The sequence below is a fragment of the Gymnoscopelus braueri genome (assembly GCF_963280865.1).
Source record: "Gymnoscopelus braueri genome assembly, chromosome: 10".
NCBI classification, from domain to species: Eukaryota; Metazoa; Chordata; class Actinopteri; order Myctophiformes; family Myctophidae; genus Gymnoscopelus; species Gymnoscopelus braueri.
The window spans coordinates 1,010,247-1,030,922 of record NC_137611.1 but is presented as its reverse complement, the minus strand read 5'-3'; the positions used below and the strand labels follow the sequence as shown (position 1 = coordinate 1,030,922).

The 20,676-nt window shown below is 40.7% G+C and overlaps 1 protein-coding gene across 1 annotated transcript in view; it reads right to left on the bottom strand.

Moving 5' to 3' along the window:
* Positions 1 to 20,676, bottom strand: part of LOC308094389 (electrogenic aspartate/glutamate antiporter SLC25A12, mitochondrial-like) — a 44,127-nt gene that overhangs the window by 13,006 nt on the left and 10,445 nt on the right. Inside the window, exons 3-9 of the mRNA XM_080441015.1 lie at positions 20,204 to 20,349; positions 18,366 to 18,481; positions 14,645 to 14,784; positions 13,039 to 13,185; positions 7,265 to 7,403; positions 5,884 to 5,977; positions 3,905 to 3,989 (exon numbers count right to left, since the gene is read on the bottom strand). Of these exons, the coding sequence (XP_080297141.1) occupies positions 3,905 to 3,989; positions 5,884 to 5,977; positions 7,265 to 7,403; positions 13,039 to 13,185; positions 14,645 to 14,784; positions 18,366 to 18,481; positions 20,204 to 20,349 (867 nt within the window). The remainder of the gene's footprint in view (positions 1 to 3,904; positions 3,990 to 5,883; positions 5,978 to 7,264; positions 7,404 to 13,038; positions 13,186 to 14,644; positions 14,785 to 18,365; positions 18,482 to 20,203; positions 20,350 to 20,676) is intronic.

Sequence of the window (20,676 nt, the reverse complement as noted above, 5' to 3'; positions counted from 1 at the left end):
AGCATGTCATTATTACACTACATGACCCGTCCCCCTGCTGGAGACACAGGGGTACAGCATGTCATTATAACACTACATGACCCGTCCCCCTGCTGGAGACACAGGGGTACAGCACATCATTATTACACTACATGACCCGTCCCCCTGCTGGAGACACAGGGGTACAGCATGTCATTATTACACTACATGACCCGTCCCCCTGCTGGAGACACAGGGGTACAGCACGTCATTATTACACTACATGACCCGTCCCCCTGCTGGAGACACAGGGGTACAGCATGTCATTATTACACTACATGACCCGTCCCCCTGCTGGAGACACAGGGGTACAGCATGTCTAAACTCAAATCCATTCCTGCTTCTTTTATAATAACCAGTCATGACGGCATGCCTCTGCATAAAGCTGACAACATAAAATATCTTGGTGTATGGCTGGACTCAGAACTCACATTTACATCTCACATTAATCATGTTCTAAAAAAGGTTAACTTTGGAATAAGTGTCTTATATAGATCCAGAGACTGTTTTTCACTCAATGTCCGTAAGAAACTGGCTACACAATTAATACTTCCATTGTTTGACTATTGTGATATATCGATGGCTCATCTCAAGGGGTTTATCTTAATAAAGAAACTTGAATCATCATCATCATGTCATTATTACACTACATGACCCGTCCCCCTGCTGGACACACAGGGGTACAGCATGTCATTATTACACTACATGAACCGTCCCCCTGCTGGAGAAACAGGGGTACATGGGCAACGGGCGGCCCAGGGGCCACATGCGGCCCCCACCTTCACTTAATGCGGCCCGCAGGTTAATATCAGATTACTGATATATTATTGATTTCAGCTGTTACAAAAAAATCTCCATGAATTCAAGTCTTCATGGGGTGTGTAATTGAAAATAATATATAGAGAATAAGTCATTTAGTTTACAAAAACTAAATCACAACTGAATAAAAACGATACTATGATGACTAAAACTATGACTAATATATTGACAATTTCGTCAACAAATAAAAACTAGACTAAAATGTTAGGGACTAGTGGAGTAGAGATCCAGTAGAACTAAGACTAGTGGAGAAGAGATCCAGTAGAACTAAGACTAGTGGAGAAGAGATCCAGTAGAACTAAGACTAATGGAGAAGAGATCCAGTAGAACTAAGACTAGTGGAGAAGAGATCCAGTAGAACTAAGACTAATGGAGAAGAGATCCAGTAGAACTAAGACTAGTGGAGAAGAGATCCAGTAGAACTAAGACTAGAGGAGAAGAGATCCAGTAGAACTAAGACTAGTGGAGAAGAGATCCAGTAGAACTAAGACTAGTGGAGAAGAGATCCAGTAGAACTAATACTAGTGGAGAAGAGATCCAGTAGAACTAAGACTAGAGGAGAAGAGATCCAGTAGAACTAAGACTAGAGGAGAAGAGATCCAGTAGAACTAAGACTAGTGGAGAAGAGATCCAGTAGAACTAAGACTAGAGGAGAAGAGATCCAGTAGAACTAAGACTAGAGGAGAAGAGATCCAGTAGAACTAAGACTAGTGGAGAAGAGATCCAGTAGAACTAAGACTAGTGGAGAAGAGATCCAGTAGAACTAAGACTAGTGGAGAAGAGATCCAGTAGAACTAAGACTAGTGGAGAAGAGATCCAGTAGAACTAAGACTAGAGGAGAAGAGATCCAGTAGAACTAAGACTAGTGGAGAAGAGATCCAGTAGAACTAAGACTAGTGGAGAAGAGATCCAGTAGAACTAAGACTAGTGGAGAAGAGATCCAGTAGAACTAAGACTAGTGGAGAAGAGATCCAGTAGAACTAAGACTAGAGGAGAAGAGATCCAGTAGAACTAAGACTAGAGGAGAAGAGATCCAGTAGAACTAAGACTAGAGGAGAAGAGATCCAGTAGAACTAAGACTAGAGGAGAAGAGATCCAGTAGAACTAAGACTAGTGGAGAAGAGATCCAGTAGAACTAAGACTAGAGGAGAAGAGATCCAGTAGAACAAAAATATAAGTCAGTTTATGTGTGGTTGTGGTCTGAAAATAGCAGATCTACAAGCTCACAATGCGTCGACGCCAAATCAGCCATTACGACGCCATCAAGGTAGCCTGGTAAACCCCTCCCTCCAGAAAACTAATTTCCATTTGTTGTCAGAAGTGAGTCTGGCCTACAGGCCTGTCTGGGCGTGGCCTACAGGCCTGTCTGGGCGTGGCCTACAGGCCTGTCTGGGCGTTTCTTCACAGTTCATAACTGTCGGTTGGCCAATCAGGTGGCGAGTTCGAGTGAAACCGAATGGAACCGACTGCAGCCGACAAAAATGGAACGGGCCGCCATCTTGTTTGCCCGGTTTTAAAACTTTAAAACGCTCTCAAACTTCTTTTTTGAGGCAGGGAATTTACTTGTAAGATATCGTTTGGATAGAACTTAGTTGTTTAACTTAATATATGTGGTCAATTAATCATGACAAAGCATATTTAAAAATAAAAATTCAGAGAACCGGCCGGGGCGGGCAGTGACACGTATGTATCCGAATAAAGCAACCTATTTTGGGCATGGCCCCTTCAAAAGTCCCCCTGTGTCATACTTGGCTGGGGATGGGGAAAATGAGCTGCTGATTGGCCGAAGGGGAACGGACTCCTGATTGGCTGAAGGGGTTGTCAGTCAACTGTACTAATCCAGCCCAGCTCCCAAATGGCCCATACAGGTCTGTAGACCAGACTCCTCCCATACAGGTCTGTAGACCAGACTCCTTCATACAGGTCTGTAGACCAGACTCCTTCCTGAGGGAGGGGGGTTTACCAGGCTACAATCAAGGCACCACTAAAATACATTATAGTCGACTAAATCAACTGTAGATTTACTCGACTATAATTTCATGATATTTAATCGACTAAAACTAGACAAAAACTAAAACATTTCAGATGTGTAAAATATGACTAAAACTAAATGGAACTTTACTCTAAAGACTAGGACTAAATCTAAATGAACATGAACACTGGTTGTAAGATGTTTACAGAACATTTCTAATGTCTGGTAGCTTGACAGACGGGGAACATGAGAGAGAAAGAACAGAGCTCCAAAACCACGTACTTACCACAGAGACACTGACACTGCAGCAGATTATAATATGCAGAGACAAGTATTGTGTTGAATACAATTATCTTTAGATTCAAATCATCTTTTAGAGATAGACCTTAGAGTAAGTGGTGGAAGAAGTACTCAGATATTTTACTTAAGTAAAAGTAGCAATACCACAATACAAAAATACTCTGTTACCAGTAAAAGGCCTGTGTTCCAAAAAGTATTGGCATCAAAATATACTTAAAGTACCAAAAGTAAAAGTACTAGTGTTTGAAAATAGCAGATCTACAAGCTCTACAAGATCTATTTGAAGCTCAGCTTCAAATAGCCTATAGGTATAAAACATGGCTAGAGTGGTTAATGTATGTTTTATAATAATTAGGGGTGTGCCGATACACTCATTTCACCAAACGATACGATACGATATTTGGCTCACAACTTCGATACGATTTCGATACGATACGCACTTTTTTATTATGAAAATATATGGGGGAGAAAAAATGCAAACAAATAATTCTGTTTTTGCATTATTCAGACGCAAACTTGTAGCTTTTCAGCTACAATAGCCGTTTTGAATCCAAATAGGGCAATAGTGTGACACCTGACCCGAAAAAAACAACATGTTGTCACCCTTTTCCCCTCGGGGCTGTTTGCATGCCTGATTATTATTATTGTAAAAAAAAAAAAAAAAAAATCAAAACGATATATTTTCCCCCCAAAACGATACATATCGTCACGAAAACGTATCGCGATATATCGCGGGACGATATATCGGCACACCCCTAATAATAATGTATATCTACAAAGTAACTAGTAACGTACCTGTTTCTGTGCTTCCACCAGGTGGTGAGGCAGAGAGCCTTCCTCTAGCGGTGCTATCCTCTCAATGTCAGACAGGTTGAGACGCCTGAGGACCCATCACATACATTTATTATTATCACCATCATGACACATTAATTATCATCATTATTATTATTATTATTATCATCACCATCATGACACATTCATTATCATCATTATTATTATTATTATCATCACCATCATGACACAAAAGGGGAGGGGGGTCGTCTGTCTACCGGGAAACTGGTACTAACTCCTCTTTTGGCCTCCAGAAAGATGAATTTTTAGGGCTGTTTTGAATGGGCCCAGCGAACTGCATTTTTTGAGGGATGGGGTTAGACTATTCCATTGTTCCATTTGTTTTATGGGTGGGTGGTACCAGATTGTTGTTTACGCTCACTCTAGTTTCGTGACTGTGGGTGTCACTAACTTTTTGGAGGTATTTTGACAGATATGCGGGTATAGGGGGCATTACGGGCAAATCTGCATTTACAATTTTGAAGACCAGTCCCATTTTTAGTTGTTTAACCCTGTCTTCCACCCTGAGCCAGCCTAGGCTGGTAAAGTGAATGGGAGAGAGGTGGGTCATGGGCCCCAGTCCGAGAGGTAGTCGAATCAGTTTGTTTTGGGAGGTTTGAAGCTTAGTCTTCAGTGACACTGAGGTGTTGGAGTACCAAGAGGAGCTAGCATAGTCAAAAAGGGGCTGAATCAGGGCCCCTGAGAGGGTCCTGAGGGCCTGAGGGTTGACAAAAGAGGTAACTCTGCCCATAAATCTGGTTTACTCCTTTGACCACCTTTGTTGCCATGCTTTCTCCTGTCAGGTATGTGTCAAGAATACATCCCAAATAGGTCATCTCTTCTTTGCCAGAGATGATTGTGTCATCGACTTTGACCTTGAAGTCATTTACCTTCAGATGTGCTATTTTTGGGAGAAAAATCATGGACATTTGTGCAAATCTTTAAATATATATGTTTTTGAAGCAAACATTTTTAACTCAAATCTTTGCTTCTGGGGGATTCTACAAATGTCTTCTAAATCCTATACTAACAGTTTATTTTAACCGTCAGCAGTCCCGGTAGGAGACACAAAGAGTCTCCTTTGTGTCTCCTACCGGAACCGCTGCTTGTCATCACATTTTTGGCTTAGGAATGAGACACAAACTACAACATGTCTATGAATTCAAGTCTGCATGGGGTGAGTAATAGACGAATCCACAGACGCGCTGCCTGTAGGCGGCCATTGCTGCGGTGTCGCGTCCGTTGAGAGTTGACACCGCAGCAATGGCTGCGCCCAGGGCAGCGCTCCGTGGATTTGTGTATAGGGTAAGGGGTATAAAGGTAGGGTAAGGGGTATAAAGGTAGGGTAAGGGGTATAAAGGTAGGGTAAGGGGTATAAAGGTAGGGTAAGGGGTATAAAGGGGGTATAAAGGTAGGGTAAGGGGTATAAAGGTAGGGTAAGGGGTATAAAGGTAGGGTAAGGGGTATAAAGGGGGTATAAAGGTAGGGTAAGGGGTATAAAGGTAGGGTAAGGGGTATAAAGGTAGGGTAAGGGGTATAAAGGGGGTATAAAGGTAGGGTAAGGGGTATAAAGGTAGGGTAAGGGGTATAAAGGTAGGGTAAGGGGTATAAAGGGGGTATAAAGGTAGGGTAAGGGGTATAAAGGTAGGGTAAGGGGTATAAAGGTAGGGTAAGGGGTATAAAGGGGGTATAAAGGTAGGGTAAGGGGTATAAAGGTAGGGTAAGGGGTATAAAGGGTATAAAGGTAGGGTAAGGGGTATAAAGGCAGGGTAAGGGGTATAAAGGTAGGGTAAGGGGTATAAAGGTAGGGTAAGGGGTATAAAGGTAGGGTAAGGGGTATAAAGGTAGGGTAAGGGGTATAAATGGTATAAAGGTAGGGTAAGGGGTATAAAGGTTATATAGGTAGGGTAAGGGGTATACAGGGTATAAAGGTAGGCTCTTACCCAGAGGGAGAGTGCAGACCTGACAGCTGGTACAGGATGTCTATCTCCATAGGAGTTATCTGACCAAACTTATTGGCTGCATGGACAAACTCCTCTGTGGGGGGGAGGGGGGGGGAGAGAGAGAGAGAGAGAGAGAGAGAGAGAGTCCCATTTCAAGTTTTCAAATGTATAAAAATCTTTTGAAAATAGCAGATCTACAAGCCCACAATGTGTTGATATATATATATATATATATATATATATATATATATATATATATATATATATATATATATATATATATATATATATATATATATATATATATATATATATATATATATATATATATATATATATGTGTGTGTGTGTGTGTGTGTGTGTGTGTACCTTTAGTAACCAGTGTGTTGCAGAAAATGCACTTCAGACTTCTGGTGATTAGTAGTTTTAGTTCCCTACCTATGTTGAATACACTTATTGTAAGTCTCTTTGGATAAAAGCGTCTGCTAAATGACTGTAATGTAATGTCTGTGCGTGTCCCAGACAGAGTGTGTGTGTGTGTGTGTGTGTGTGTGTGTGTGTGTGTGTGTGTGTGTACCTTTAGTAACCAGTGTGTCTGTGCGTGTCCCAGACAGTGTGTGTGTGTGTGTGTGTGTGTGTGTGTGTGTGTACCTTTAGTAACCAGTGTGTCTGTGCGTGTCCCAGACAGTGTGTGTGTGTGTGTGTGTGTGTGTGTGTGTGTGTGCCTTTAGTAACCAGTGTGTTGCAGAAAATGCACTTCAGACTTCTGGTGATTAGTAGTTTTAGTTCCCTACCTATGTTGAATACACTTATTGTAAGTCTCTTTGGATAAAAGCGTCTGCTAAATGACTGTAATGTAATGTCTGTGCGTGTCCCAGACAGAGTGTGTGTGTGTGTGTGTGTGTGTGTGTGTGTGTGTGTGTGTGTGTGTGTGTGTACCTTTAGTAACCAGTGTGTCTGTGCGTGTCCCAGACAGTGTGTGTGTGTGTGTGTGTGTGTGTGTGTGTGTGTGTGTGTGTACCTTTAGTAACCAGTGTGTCTGTGCGTGTCCCAGACAGTGTGTGTGTGTGTGTGTGTGTGTGTGTGTGTGTACCTTTAGTAACCAGTGTGTCTGTGCGTGTCCCAGACAGTGTGTGTGTGTGTACCTTTAGTAACCAGTGTGTCTGTGTGTGTCCCAGACAGTGTGTGTGTGTGTGTGTGTGTGTGTGTGTGTACCTTTAGTAACCAGTGTGTCTGTGCGTGTCCCAGACAGGGTGTGTGTGTGTGTGTGTGTGTGTGTACCTTTAGTCACCAGTGTGTCTGTGCGTGTCCCAGACAGTGTGTGTGTGTGTGTGTGTGTGTGTGTGTGTGTGTGTGTGTGTGTGTGTGTGTGTGTGTGTACCTTTAGTCACCAGTGTGTCTGTGCGTGTCCCAGACAGTGTACTGTAGATCTTACGGATCAGCTCCATGTTGTTCAGCAGAGAGTTGAAGGCATTGAAGTAGGAGAAACTGACCACATGAGTGGTGCTGCCCCCTGCTGCCTGACAGAGGAACAACACAGACACACAACTTTATTCTGTGTATTTACATTTAGCATTCGCTCTCAACACATTCCCTGGTTTATTAAAATATTATACGTTCAGTGCCTGCATATCTTCCATCCACTTACGTTGATACGTTTCGTGCTGTAGAAGCCCCGACGCGGAAGTGCATGTAAACAAAGCATGCGTGCGAGACGGCGGAGGGTCCCAACTAACGCCTGGAACAATAATATTTCTTTATTGCGCGATCCTCCATTGCAGAGTGATCGCCGATCGAAAACGGCTCACTTCCACCACGTTAAAAAGAAATGGAGATATTAAGCTTTTAGTCAAGGAGTTAACATTGGAGCGGCCGACCGGAAGGATTTTTGACATGGATCCACATCCAGCCTCTCCTTCTTAGAGACTCCTTGAATGATCCCAAAGTTTCGTTAGAGCGCCCCACGTGGGCCCCACGTATAAAAATAAAATTGGGCCAAAAACTGTCCAGACCGTTTATGGCCCTCCCCGCATGGATTCTCAAAAACGGTCCGGACCGTTTTTGGCACACAATGTGTTAGAAAAGAAAAGAAAAAACATTTTAATACATTACAAATGCACACCGAACGTGCAAGTTTATGTGCATAAATTACCTCGGGGGTTAGGTGGGGTCGCGAGTCAATGGCCGCATTATTTTGGGGTCGCGGGCTGAAAGGTTTGGGAACCCATGCAGTAGAATATCAAACAATCAATAATTTGTACATTGAAACTATATGCACTGTAGCAGGGGGTCTCTGCTACCAAGGACCCCCTAGCCGAGAGAGAGAGATGAAGCAGTACACCACTACATACTGTATACAATTGTGTTTCAGATTAAACTCTTTTTTTTACTTGGTCTGGTCTTTTTTCCCTCTAAGCCTACACCTCCTTGCCAATAATAGCCGATCTACAAGCTCACAACGCCTCGCAGCGCGAGGCGTTGTGAGCTTGTAGATCAGCTATTTTTGGCTAAAGTTCTCCTCAGAAAAGGGATGCTAGGGTTCAAGTGGTTCATGTAAAAGAAAAAGTCCTATCACACACAGATTTGGTGGCCCCCCTGTAGTAACTCTGAGGACCCCCTAGGAGTCCCGGACCCCCTGTTGAAGACCCCTGCACTATAGGATTGAAACTATACAAACAATGACATTTTAACCTTTGATAGTTATATATAGATATATACATATATATATATAGATATAGTTATATATCTTTGCATTAGATAGTTATATACATAGATATAGATATAGTTATATATCTTTGCATTAGATAGTTATATATATATAGATATAGTTATATATCTTTGCATTAGATAGTTATATATATATAGATATAGTTATATATCTTTGCATTAGATAGTTATATAAAATAGTTCAGGACAATACACACACACTTCATACACACTACAAACTGATGCCCTCAGGCCGTCGTTACAGAGCTTCGAAACTCTCAAAAAGGGGCTCAGATAGCTTTGTACCTACCTCCATCAGACTGCTGAACATCTAGGTCTGGTGGAGCCCCCCCCCCCCCCCCCCCTCCCTCCCTCCCTCCCTCCCTCAAACACGTTGGACTATTCCACCTGATGGACGCTAGTAGTGTACATGTTACAGGGTGAATGGAGAACCAGGTAGATTGAAGAAGGCGCGTTCGTTTTTACCACCCACCCAGCAATTCTGTAGAAGCAACACTAGAGGGAGCCACAAGCCAGGCTTGTGCACAAACATATATGGCTGCGACCACACACACACAGTCACACACACACACACACACACACACACACAAGCGCACACACACGCGCTCATGCTTTTTTTGGTTTATTGAAAGCAGGACTGTTAAGATACTTTTATTGTGTTCTGGCTTTTGTTTTACTTTCTCCCTGACACACACACACACACACACACACACACACACACACACACACACACACACACACACACACACACACACACACACACACACACACACACACACACACACACACACACACACACACAGTGATCCATGAAAAGAACTATTCTGTCCCTATCGGTTTACAACTCAAACGGCGCTGAGTCGACAAGTGGAGCATCGGCCGGTCAGCGCGGGCACTCGCGCCTGGAGGCGCGAGGGCGCGCTTCCTCGGCCTCAAGCTCCACTTGTCGGCGCGCCTCCGTCGTGGACAAGCGTGTGCGTGTGCACGCGTGTTCAGCGTTCCCCTAGCGTAGCTTCCTGGTTGCTATGTGGGGGGGAACAACAAAAGACAGGTCTCGGCACATCAAAGCCCCGCCTCTCCGCGTTCTCCTTCTCCTCCTCGGAGGAGGAGGACGGTTTATTTCGCGAGGAGGAGCTCCTCCTCGCGAAATAAACCGTCCCCCTTCTCAGAAGGAGGACGGTTTATTTCGCGAGGAGGAGCTCCTCCTCGCCTCACGTAATAAACCCCCGCCTCGCAGTGCCGCGTCCTCCTTCTCCTCCTCCTCCTCGCGAGCCTCGCTAATAAACCCTATCTCGAAAAGCCCCGCCTCGCCCCGAAGCCCCGTGCCTAAAAACGAGCGCTCTGTCTTCAATCTACCTGGTTCTCCATTCACCCTGTGACATACACGCTAACACATGGGTTGCAATATAATATATTATTTTTTATCATGCTTTTAAGTTTTATCATGCTTTTAAGTAGTAGTTTTAAATGAACTTTGTGCCTTTTATAGTGACATAGGTATATATGTATTGACTATATGTATGTTTGTCTTTTAACCACTGCACAAACGAAGTTCCGAAAGGAAAATAAAGTTGTTTGAATTGAATTGAATTGAATTGAATTGAATTGAATTGAATTGAATATATACATAGATATAGTTATAGTTATATATCTTGCATTAGATTAGATTAGATAGTTATATACAGGGTCCCCACACATTTTTAGCAATGAATTTCCAAAACTTTTCCAAAACTTTTCCAGAATATTTAGCCCAATTTCCAGGCCTATATAACAATCATTCAGCGCAATAATGTGTCTCTTACTCCTATGTAGAATGCCCAAAGATAGGCAGTGTAGCAAAAATAAAGCATAGAATATAGAAAAGTACAATTTCATTCAAAATTTCGTGCAAAATTAGGGCATAGCTCACTGGAAGACTCATTATGGCATCCGTATGACTTATTTTATTTAAATAATATATGCCATCACACAGCCCGTTCGGCGAAAAACTACTTATGTTACATATTTCGTGTAATGTTATACATGTTTATGAAAATGTTTTGTATTAACAAAATCAATAGCCAAAAACAATGCATAGCCAAATATTTTTCCAGGACCCTTGATAAATTCCAGGACCTTTGATCAATTCCCAAACTTTTCCAGTACTGGATTTTTTTTTTTTCAATTTCAAAATATTTCCAGGAATTTCATGACCGTGGGGACCTATATATATATATAGATATAGTTATATATCTTTGCATTAGATAGTTATATATATATATAGATATAGTTATATATCTTTGCATTAGATAGTTATATATATATATAGAGATATAGTTATATATCTTTACATTAGATAGTTATATACATAGATATAGATATAGTTATATATCTTTGCATTAGATAGTTATATATAGATATAGATATAGTTATATATCTTTGCATTAGATAGTTATATATATATAGAGAGATATAGTTATATATCTTTGCATTAGATAGTTATATACATAGATATAGATATAGTTATATATCTTTGCATTAGATAGTTATATATATATATAGATATAGTTATATATCTTTGCATTAGATAGTTATATATAGATATAGATATAGTTATATATCTTTGCATTAGATAGTTATATATATATATAGATATAGTTATATATCTTTGCATTAGATAGTTATATATATATATATATAGATATAGTTATATATCTTTGCATTAGATAGTTATATATATATATATATATATATAGTTATATATCTTGGCATTAGACTGCTAGGTCGTCAAGGCTAGGAGGGCAAGTGCTACGGGCTGAGCTGGAGTCTGAAGAGGTGAGCTTGTAGATCTGCTATTTTCACAACATTTATCTGTGGAACCGAGTGAATCTAAATGTAATGCCTCAACTCCTACACTCCACTGTCAGGGTGGGGGGTCCCCAGTTCAAATAGGATTCTTTTGGGGGTCCCCAGTTCAAATATGATTATTTTGGGGGTCCCCAGTTCAAATAGGATTCTTTTGGGGGGTTGGGGCCTGAAAAGGTGTAGAACCACAGTGTCATAGAGCAGGTATAGATGTGGTTTTACTGTGTCTACTGTGACAGCAGGATTTACCCACGAGGATCAATAAAGCTTATCTTATCTTATCATTCTGCTGCTATTAGTCACTGATATGAGGTCTATGAGATCAGAGCAGACACCGTGTTACGTAATGTATGTTCACAGTGTTTACAGTACTTCCCCAAAATACAACCGTCTCAACTGTCAAATACACTATTTTCTTCTTTAAAAAATAAAGAAAAACTGTGTTTTCTCTGATCCTCTTTTCAATACAGCAGAAAATGACTGAAAACTCTCTTACTAAGTATAAGAGAGGTTTCTTTTGCTCGTCTTTTCAGACGTCAGTGACGTCACTGTCTAATCCTTGGTATCTTTAGCCTTTCAACGTGTGTTGATCAGCTGATCAGCGGCGTCACTACCAGCTGTATTTAGATGTTTTCACACTCGCTCTAATGAAACACGTTTTCGGTTTCGGTTTCGGTTTCCGGTTTTGAACGTTTTCCACCATCTGGCAATTTTTTTGCATCGCGATTCACCTTTTATTGAATGGATTTAAATGGATTTAAGATAAATTGTTCCATGCCTCATAGTGACTGGGCTGTGCATCGTCTGCTATCTCACCATTCCATTCAGGTTCTTGGGGTCACGATTCACTTTTTTTTCATTTGTTTTCAAAACAAACGATTCTCGATTCAAAATCGTTTTTTTTCCCCGATTCAGTCCAGAAGTTTCCACTTCTCAAAAATGTCATTATACAAAAATACTGCACAGGAAAAAAAAGAAAACATATTTAAAAATAAATAATGTTTTTTTTAACACATTAACCGCCAAGAACGTAGTCCTACGGTCCGTTAAATACTGTTAAGCGCTTTCGGAATTTTTTGATCCATTTCCGCTTCCGGTTTGATGACCGGAAACAGAATTATTTGGGATCCGGTTTTGACGATCACGTCCGCCCTCGTTCTGCAGACGAAACTGAAACACCATTTTCTCCTTGTAGTTTTTTCTCCTCGCATATCACTGTTTAACGTAAACCGTTCTAACTACAACATGGATGCCCCGTTTGACACGTGGTCTTCACTGGTAGAAGCAGTGAGATGTCGCCGATGTAAACAGACCGTGTACGGCTCAATCTTAAGGATTTTAACAAGATCTATGGCGACATGAAAAAAACAAAAAAACAACAATAACACCTTGGCACTGGTGAGTACATTATGAGATTAACCTCTGGTGGTCGATGTGTTAATGAGAATGGATTCTGAATCGTCCAACATGAGAATCGTGATTCGTATTCAAATGGATTTGTTCCTGCAGCCCTAATAGTCACCCATAAAACCAGTTATGTTTGGGAAACACCGCTTCCCCCCCCCCCGCCCCCCCCGTCCTCACCGACACCAGGTTCTCCTCGGTGAAGGGTGTGAGCATGTGGTGTCTGATGGTGGCCATGATGTCACTGAAGTCCATGGCACAGATCACCCCGTTCTTCTCCTTGTCCTTCTGGAGGAACGCCTGGCGGGCGTGCTCCAGCTGCAGCTCCTGTACCATGGATGAGAAGATCACAAACACAACATCTCATGGATGAGAAGAACACAAACACAACATCTCATGGATGAGAAGATCACAAACACAACATCTCATGGATGAGAAGAACACAAACACAACATCTCATGGATGAGAAGAACACAAACACAACATCTCATGGATGAGAAGATCACAAACACAACATCTCATGGATGAGAAGATCACAAACACAACATCTCATGGATGAGAAGAACACAAACACAACATCTCATGGATGAGAAGATCACAAACACAACATCTCATGGATGAGAAGATCACAAACACAACATCTCATGGATGAGAAGCAGACAGAACATCTCATGGATGAAACATGCCACGTCTTAATGTGTGATTTGTGAAGCGGCGTGAAAGGAGGGTCTGATCTCAATATAATAACCAGAAATAGCCGATCTACAAGCAGATGCATTGAGAGCTTGTAGATTACATTACATTACATTACATTACATTACATTACAGTCATTTAGCAGACGCCTTTATCCAAAGAGACTTACAATAAGTGCATCAACATAGGTAGGGAACAAAACTACTAATCACCAGAAGTCTGAAGTGCATTCTCTTCTAAAACAAGCAGCTAAGAGCATACCTAGCGCTAAGGTAAAAGTGACATATATATCAGCTATATCTAAACAGATGAGACAAATAGGAAAATCAAATGAACAAGAGCTAAAAGAAATGCCAGAAACATGCCACGTCATAATGTGTGAAACAGTGTGAAACAGTGTGAAAGGAGGGTCTGATCTCACAGCCTGATCTCACACAGTTTAGTATACATCGCACGGATGTCATTCCATGCTAACAGACAGCTAGAAAACCTGAAAAGCCGTGCATATGAGCCGCCAATCCCACGGTGGGCGTTAACGGGTTGCAACACGGAAGCAGAGCAGTCCCCACAACATGGTTTACCATTCTGTGACTATCGGTACATAACTCTATCTGTACATAACTCTATCTGTACATAACTCTATCTGTACATAACTCTATCTGTACATAACTCTATCTGTACATAACTCTATCGGTACATAACTCTATCTGTACATAACTCTATCTGTACATAACTCTATCTGTACATAACTCTATCTGTACATAACTCTATCGGTACATAACTCAAACGGCGCCGAGTAGTCTCAAGCGAGCGGCATGGCAACTCGTTGGCTTCAGCTCACTCAGTGGTCCCTCACGTGGCTCCAGTTCACTTGAGACTACGGGCCTCTGACATGGTTCAGTCAATGGAGGAGACGTGAGGAGGCTATGTACAGATTCTCTGGTTTTCTAGGTGTCTATGAACAGAATGACAGTCTGTGTAATGTGTACTACGTTGTGCGAGATCGGGTTGGATCTCAATATAATAACCAGAAATAGCCGATCTACAAGCAGACGCATTGAGAGCTTGCAGATCAGCTATTTTCCTGTGTACCTGTAGGAACTGTGTGAACTCCAGGTAACTGAGGCGTTTCTTGCGGTCGTGTCCGAAGTGCAGCCGGATGAACTCACAGTCCCAGTTGAAGGGGATGTGATGATGGACCGTGGTCTGACTGAAGATGTCCCGCACATTCTCTGTGTACACACACACACACACACACACACACACACACACACACACACACACACACACACACACAAATAATAAAATAAATACTGCAGGAGAGTGGCTCAGATGTAGTTTCTCATTTTATTGCGAGAACGCTAACGCGTTTGGGCCGCAGCCTTCCTCAGAGCAGATTAGATGAAACAGTGATACTGGCCCCTCTTTTAAACATACATGTTGTATGTTGTAGACATAGCTGAGCACCCACTGCCTAAACTAAGAAGGCATCCAGAGGAAACAACACTGGTTTTTCTTTCTTATTGGCTCACACAGGCTGCGGGTACATGGACTGTTTTATTCGGAATGAATGAATGGATGAATTCATTCAGAATAGAAATGCTCATGTAAACACCTCAATTGGAATAGAATATTCCATTCCAGTCTGACCCCAATGAATTTTCATTGGGGTTAGGAGGGGTGGTATAGACCGTTTGAATCGGGATATACCAATCGGAATTGACCATGTAAACACTTAATTCCGAACGCTCCTCTCTGTTTGGTATACATGCATTCCTTTGCGTATGTGCGTGCTTAGTAGTGCTGTCAGAATTGTCCAAAAATGACCTATCAAATCTATCTATCAAATCTCTAATTCGGCCACGGCTGGTGCTGAGAAGCGCTCGCTCCTGCGGGATAAAATGAATGATTCTATTCTATAGCGTCATTTATTAAGCCTGTAATGGTTAAGCCCAGACTTGTCCAGGAGAACAGACGCTCCGAGAATTTCTGGCCTATAGGCTACATTTATATGGATCTTTTTCTAAACGGATATTTTAGTCCTCTGTTTTAAAAAAGAATCCCTGATTCCCTGGCCACATGACAAAGATAAAAACAAATCCCTGTCCACACGTAAACACATAAACGCATTGATCAGCTAGCTGCAAGTTTCAATTTTAAATCAGATTTTATTTATTTATTTCATATATGAGGGGCCAAATACATATACCTTTTAATCACATGTTAAGGCCCAATACTGCAATAGCTGCATTATTTTAATAGCATACGTGAACAAAAATAAACTAAAACAACATTATTAGGGCGCAGCTACAGCGCAAACAGACGAGTTTTACTTCATCAATTCATTCCATGGGCAGCCGGAACGGTCGTCCCAAAACACCCCGCCCCACGCACCTTTGAGCGGGCCATTCGCGGCCGCTCCATGGTCGCTGGATTTTGACCCGGGGCGATTGTGTTTTAGGACGACAGACCCCGCATTCAACCCGTGTGCGCTCCGCGCGCTACTCGGCGCAGAAAGAGGGGTTTCGTCACAGTGAATGAGTTACAGCATGTTTCAAAGCCTTTTCATAATAATACAAGAAAAACGTGACATTCGGCATAATGAGTAGCCTATACTTTCTACTTTAAGTATATTTTGATGCCAATACTTTTGTACTTTTGCCATAAATGAGCGTGCCTTGTTTCATAGACTGTAAGTGTTGCTCTCTCTCTCTCTCTCTCTCTATATTTATTATTATAATGACCATGAGCGGTCCGGTGTTTATGTATTATTATTTATTATTATAATGACCATGTGTGAATGCGCGATGACGTCATCGTACCTACATACCGTGTCTGGTACCAATACAAAAAAGAAACTGGTCTGAACTTGTAGATCTGCTACTTTCGCATTAAAATGGCGATAACAAAGGAACGTAGGCTTGCACCACATTACACCACATTACACCACATTACACCACATTACACCACATTACACCACATTACACCACATTACACCACATTACACCACATTACACCACATTACACCACATTACACCACATTACACCACATTACACCACATTACAACGCTGCCTGGCCAGGAGTCGGTGCGTTGCGTCCCGGCCTGCCTACGACCGCCGTGGCCAAACACATATTTTGGGGGTCCTTGACATGAAAAAGTTTGAGCACCACTGATTATAGAAACATAAGATTTAGAAGACATTTGTAGAATCCCTAAAAGCAAAGATGTTAGTTAAAAATGTTCACTTTAAAAATGTATACATAATATTCAAAGATTTGCACACATTTTCATGATTTTTCAAAGAAATTGCAGATCTGGCACTCGGTGCCGCGCTATGAGCTTGTAGATCTGCTATTTTTGAATAGCCAAAGAAATGCAAAAATGACAAACAGATGCAGATTCGCGGATTGAATGAGTTAAAAGGATTGAATGAGTTAAAAGGATTGAATGAGTTAAAAGGCTCCTTCATGGAATAACATGAGGCTGGAGGTGATGACGTCTGCTTTGTGTTAGCAGTGTGTGTGTGAGCAGCTTTGTGTTAGCAGTGTGTGTATGTGTGTGTGAGCAGCTTTGTGTTAGTGTGTAAGTGTGTGCAGTGTGTGAGCAGCATTGTGTTAGCAGTGTGTGTGTGAGCAGTATTGTGTAAGTGTGCAAGTGTGTGAGCAGCATTGTGTTAGTGTGTAAGTGTGTGTGCGTGTGTGTGTGTGTGTGTGTGTGTGTGTGTGTGTGTGTGTGTGAGCAGTATTGTGTAAGTTCATGATGCATGGTGTGACCCTCTTAGTCCTCAGATTAATAATAATCCGATAACCGTACAACAAACTGTGAAGAATGAAGTGTTTCTCCACCAGCAGCACCATTAGGACTAAACACTAATAAACACTAGTAAACACTAGTAAACACTAGTAAACACTAGTAAACACTAATAAACACTAATAAACACTAATAAACACTCAAACACTAATAAACACTAATAAACACTAGTAAACACTAATAAACACTAATAAACACTAATAAACACTAGTAAACACTAATAAACACTAATAAACACTAATAAACACTCAAACACTAATAAACACTAATAAACACTAATAAACACTAGTAAACACTAGTAAACACTAATAAACACTAATAAACACTAATAAACACTCAAACACTAATAAACACTAATAAACACTAGTAAACACTAATAAACACTAATAAACACTAGTAAACACTAGTAAACACTAATAAACACTAATAAACACTAGTAAACACTAATAAACACTAATAAACACTAATAAACACTAATAAACACTAATAAACACTAGTAAACACTAGTAAAGATACCCGTGTACAAAGAAAAAGTACATTTGTTTGTTGTTTTTAAACAGTCAATCCAGGAACACATCTGTGTTATTTTAGATTTTAGTAATATTTTATACTTTGGCTATTCAAAAATAGCAGATCTACAAGCTCACAGCGCGGCACCGAGTGAGTTTAATTCCATCATTAACACATTGAATGCCAATCGCGTAGATCTACGCGAACCTATTTAAAGCCGCAGCGTGCCAGTCGCGTAGATCTACGCGAACCGCCGATTCGCGTTGAAAATTTTCCAGGTGCACTTTCGGATCCATTTCCGGTTCCAAGACCGGAAACAGAATTATTTGGGATCCGGTTTTTTCGATCACGTCGGCCCCCATTCTAAAGCGCACACTGAAACTCAATTCTCTTCCTGTAGTTTTTTCTCTAAATCTGGTGTGTCTCTATTCTGGGCACGGCACACACACACACACAAACACACACACACACACACACACACACATACACACCAAAGGAGATGTCTCCGGTGCCAGTCTTGTCAAACAGCTGGAAGGCTACGATGAACAGAGCATCAGGAGCACAGAGCACCGACTCAAAGGCCAGGAACTCCTGGAACGAGATCAGCCTGAAAGACAGATACAAGGAAACACATAATCAGTGGTGAAAAGTAACTAAGTACATTTACTCAAGTACTGTACTTAACTCTCTCAGTGCCAAGCCCCGAGTTATTTATAGTTTTTTATGAATGCCCTCAGTGCCAGAACGAGAAATCCAGAAAAAAAAAAAAAAAGATAACCCAAGATATCATTATCTGAAGATTTGCAGCTCCATCCATACCTTGTTTAACGTAGAACTGAAAAAGGCTGTATCTCGCTTCCTAAGCACTTTTTTTTTACTTTGAAAAAAAAAAAATGCAATTTGCAATATTTTTTTTATTTCATTGGCACTGAGAGAGTTAAGTACACTTTTGAGGATTTTTTTTACTTTACTGGAGTATTTCCCATTTTCAATACTTTTACTTCTACTCCACTACATCTCAGAGGCAAATATTGTACTTTTACTCCACTACAATTATTTGAAAACTTTAGTTACTAGTTACTTTGTAGATTTTGATTATTATTACAAAACATACATTAACCACTTCAGCCCTATATATATATTTTGGCCATTTGAAAATAACAGATCTTATACATTTCATACATTTGAAAACTTGTCAAATGGGACATTCTGCGTAATGAGTACTTTCTACTTTTGGTACTTTAAGTACATTTTGATATAAATACTTTTGCACTTTAACTCAAGTAAATGTTTAATTCCAGACTTTAACTTGTCACAGAGTACTTCTACATGGCAGTATTGATACTTTTACTTAATTAAAACATTTGAGTACTTTTTCCTCCACTGGTAAGTGTTCACCTTGTGTAAATGACTCATAGCTTTAGTTCTGCCTGGTAACAAATGACCTGTAAATTATCCTCTAAATACTTTGTTTCTCCTTCAGGGCATCAATGTGTGAATGAATGAATGAATGAATGAATGAATGAATTAATTAATTAATGAATGAATGATTGACAACACTAAGGTAAAAAAAACACCTCAGTCAGTGTGTGTTGAAATAATACACACACACACACACACACACACACACACACACACACACACACTTTACCTGTCACTCTCTTATCTTATCTGTTAAGTGTCTGTAATGATGAACACTAATCAGACAACACCTATAAACCTACTCAATTAACCATGATAAGCTGTGTGTGTGTGTGTGTGTGTGTGTGTGTGTGTGTGTGTGTGTGTGTGTGTGTGTGTGTGTGTGTGTGTGTGTGTGTGTGTGTGTGTGTGTGTGTGTGTGTGTGTGTGTTTTGGATTTTTCATTTTAGTTTTAGTTTGTTTTAATAGTTTTAGTTTTTTATACTTTCGGCTAGTGTGCCAGAGTAAGTGTAGTATTGTATAATACAAACGGTGGTGCTGACAGCCGGTATAAAGCTGGTAGCAAAATAAATAGATTAAGATTTCGTCCCAAAAAGATTATAAAATGACAAAAACCAAAACTACGTTGGCAATAATGTTGTTGTTGTTAGTTTTGACACAATACAGTTTCAGTTAGTTAGTTGTTTTCTTTTATTCTCATTTTTATTTATTTAAGTTAACAAGTTAGTTATTTAGTTTATTATTTTATTAGTTTTAGTTAACTACAATAACCTGGACGCGCGTGTGTGTGTGTTGCAGTGCATGCGTGCGGTGGTGTGTGTGTGTGTGGTGCGGTGCATGCGTGCGGTGGTGTGTGTGTGTGTGGTGTGTGTGTGTGTGTGTGTGTGTGTGTGTGTGTGGTGTGTACCCGTCTTTAGTGGTGTCGGCCACTCCAGCGATGAGCTGCACAGTCTTAGGGTTGTGGTGGATCTGTGTGTGGAGACCCAGGTACTTCTGGACAAAGTCCCCCGGGGTCATGCAGCGTTCTCCATCCTTATCCAACACACTGGCATTCTGACAGAAACACACTTTATATTAATATTTATAATATTAATACGTTCTCCATCCTTATCCAACACACTGGCATTCTGACAGAAACACACTTTATATTAATATTTATAATATTAATACGTTCTCCATCCTTATCCAACACACTGGCATTCTGACAGAAAAACACTTTATATTAATATTTATAATATTAATACGTTCTCCATCCTTATCCAACACACTGGCATTCTGACAGAAACACACTTTATATTAATATTTATAATATTAATACGTTCTCCATCCTTATCCAACACACTGGCATTCTGACAGAAAAACACTTTATATTAATATTTA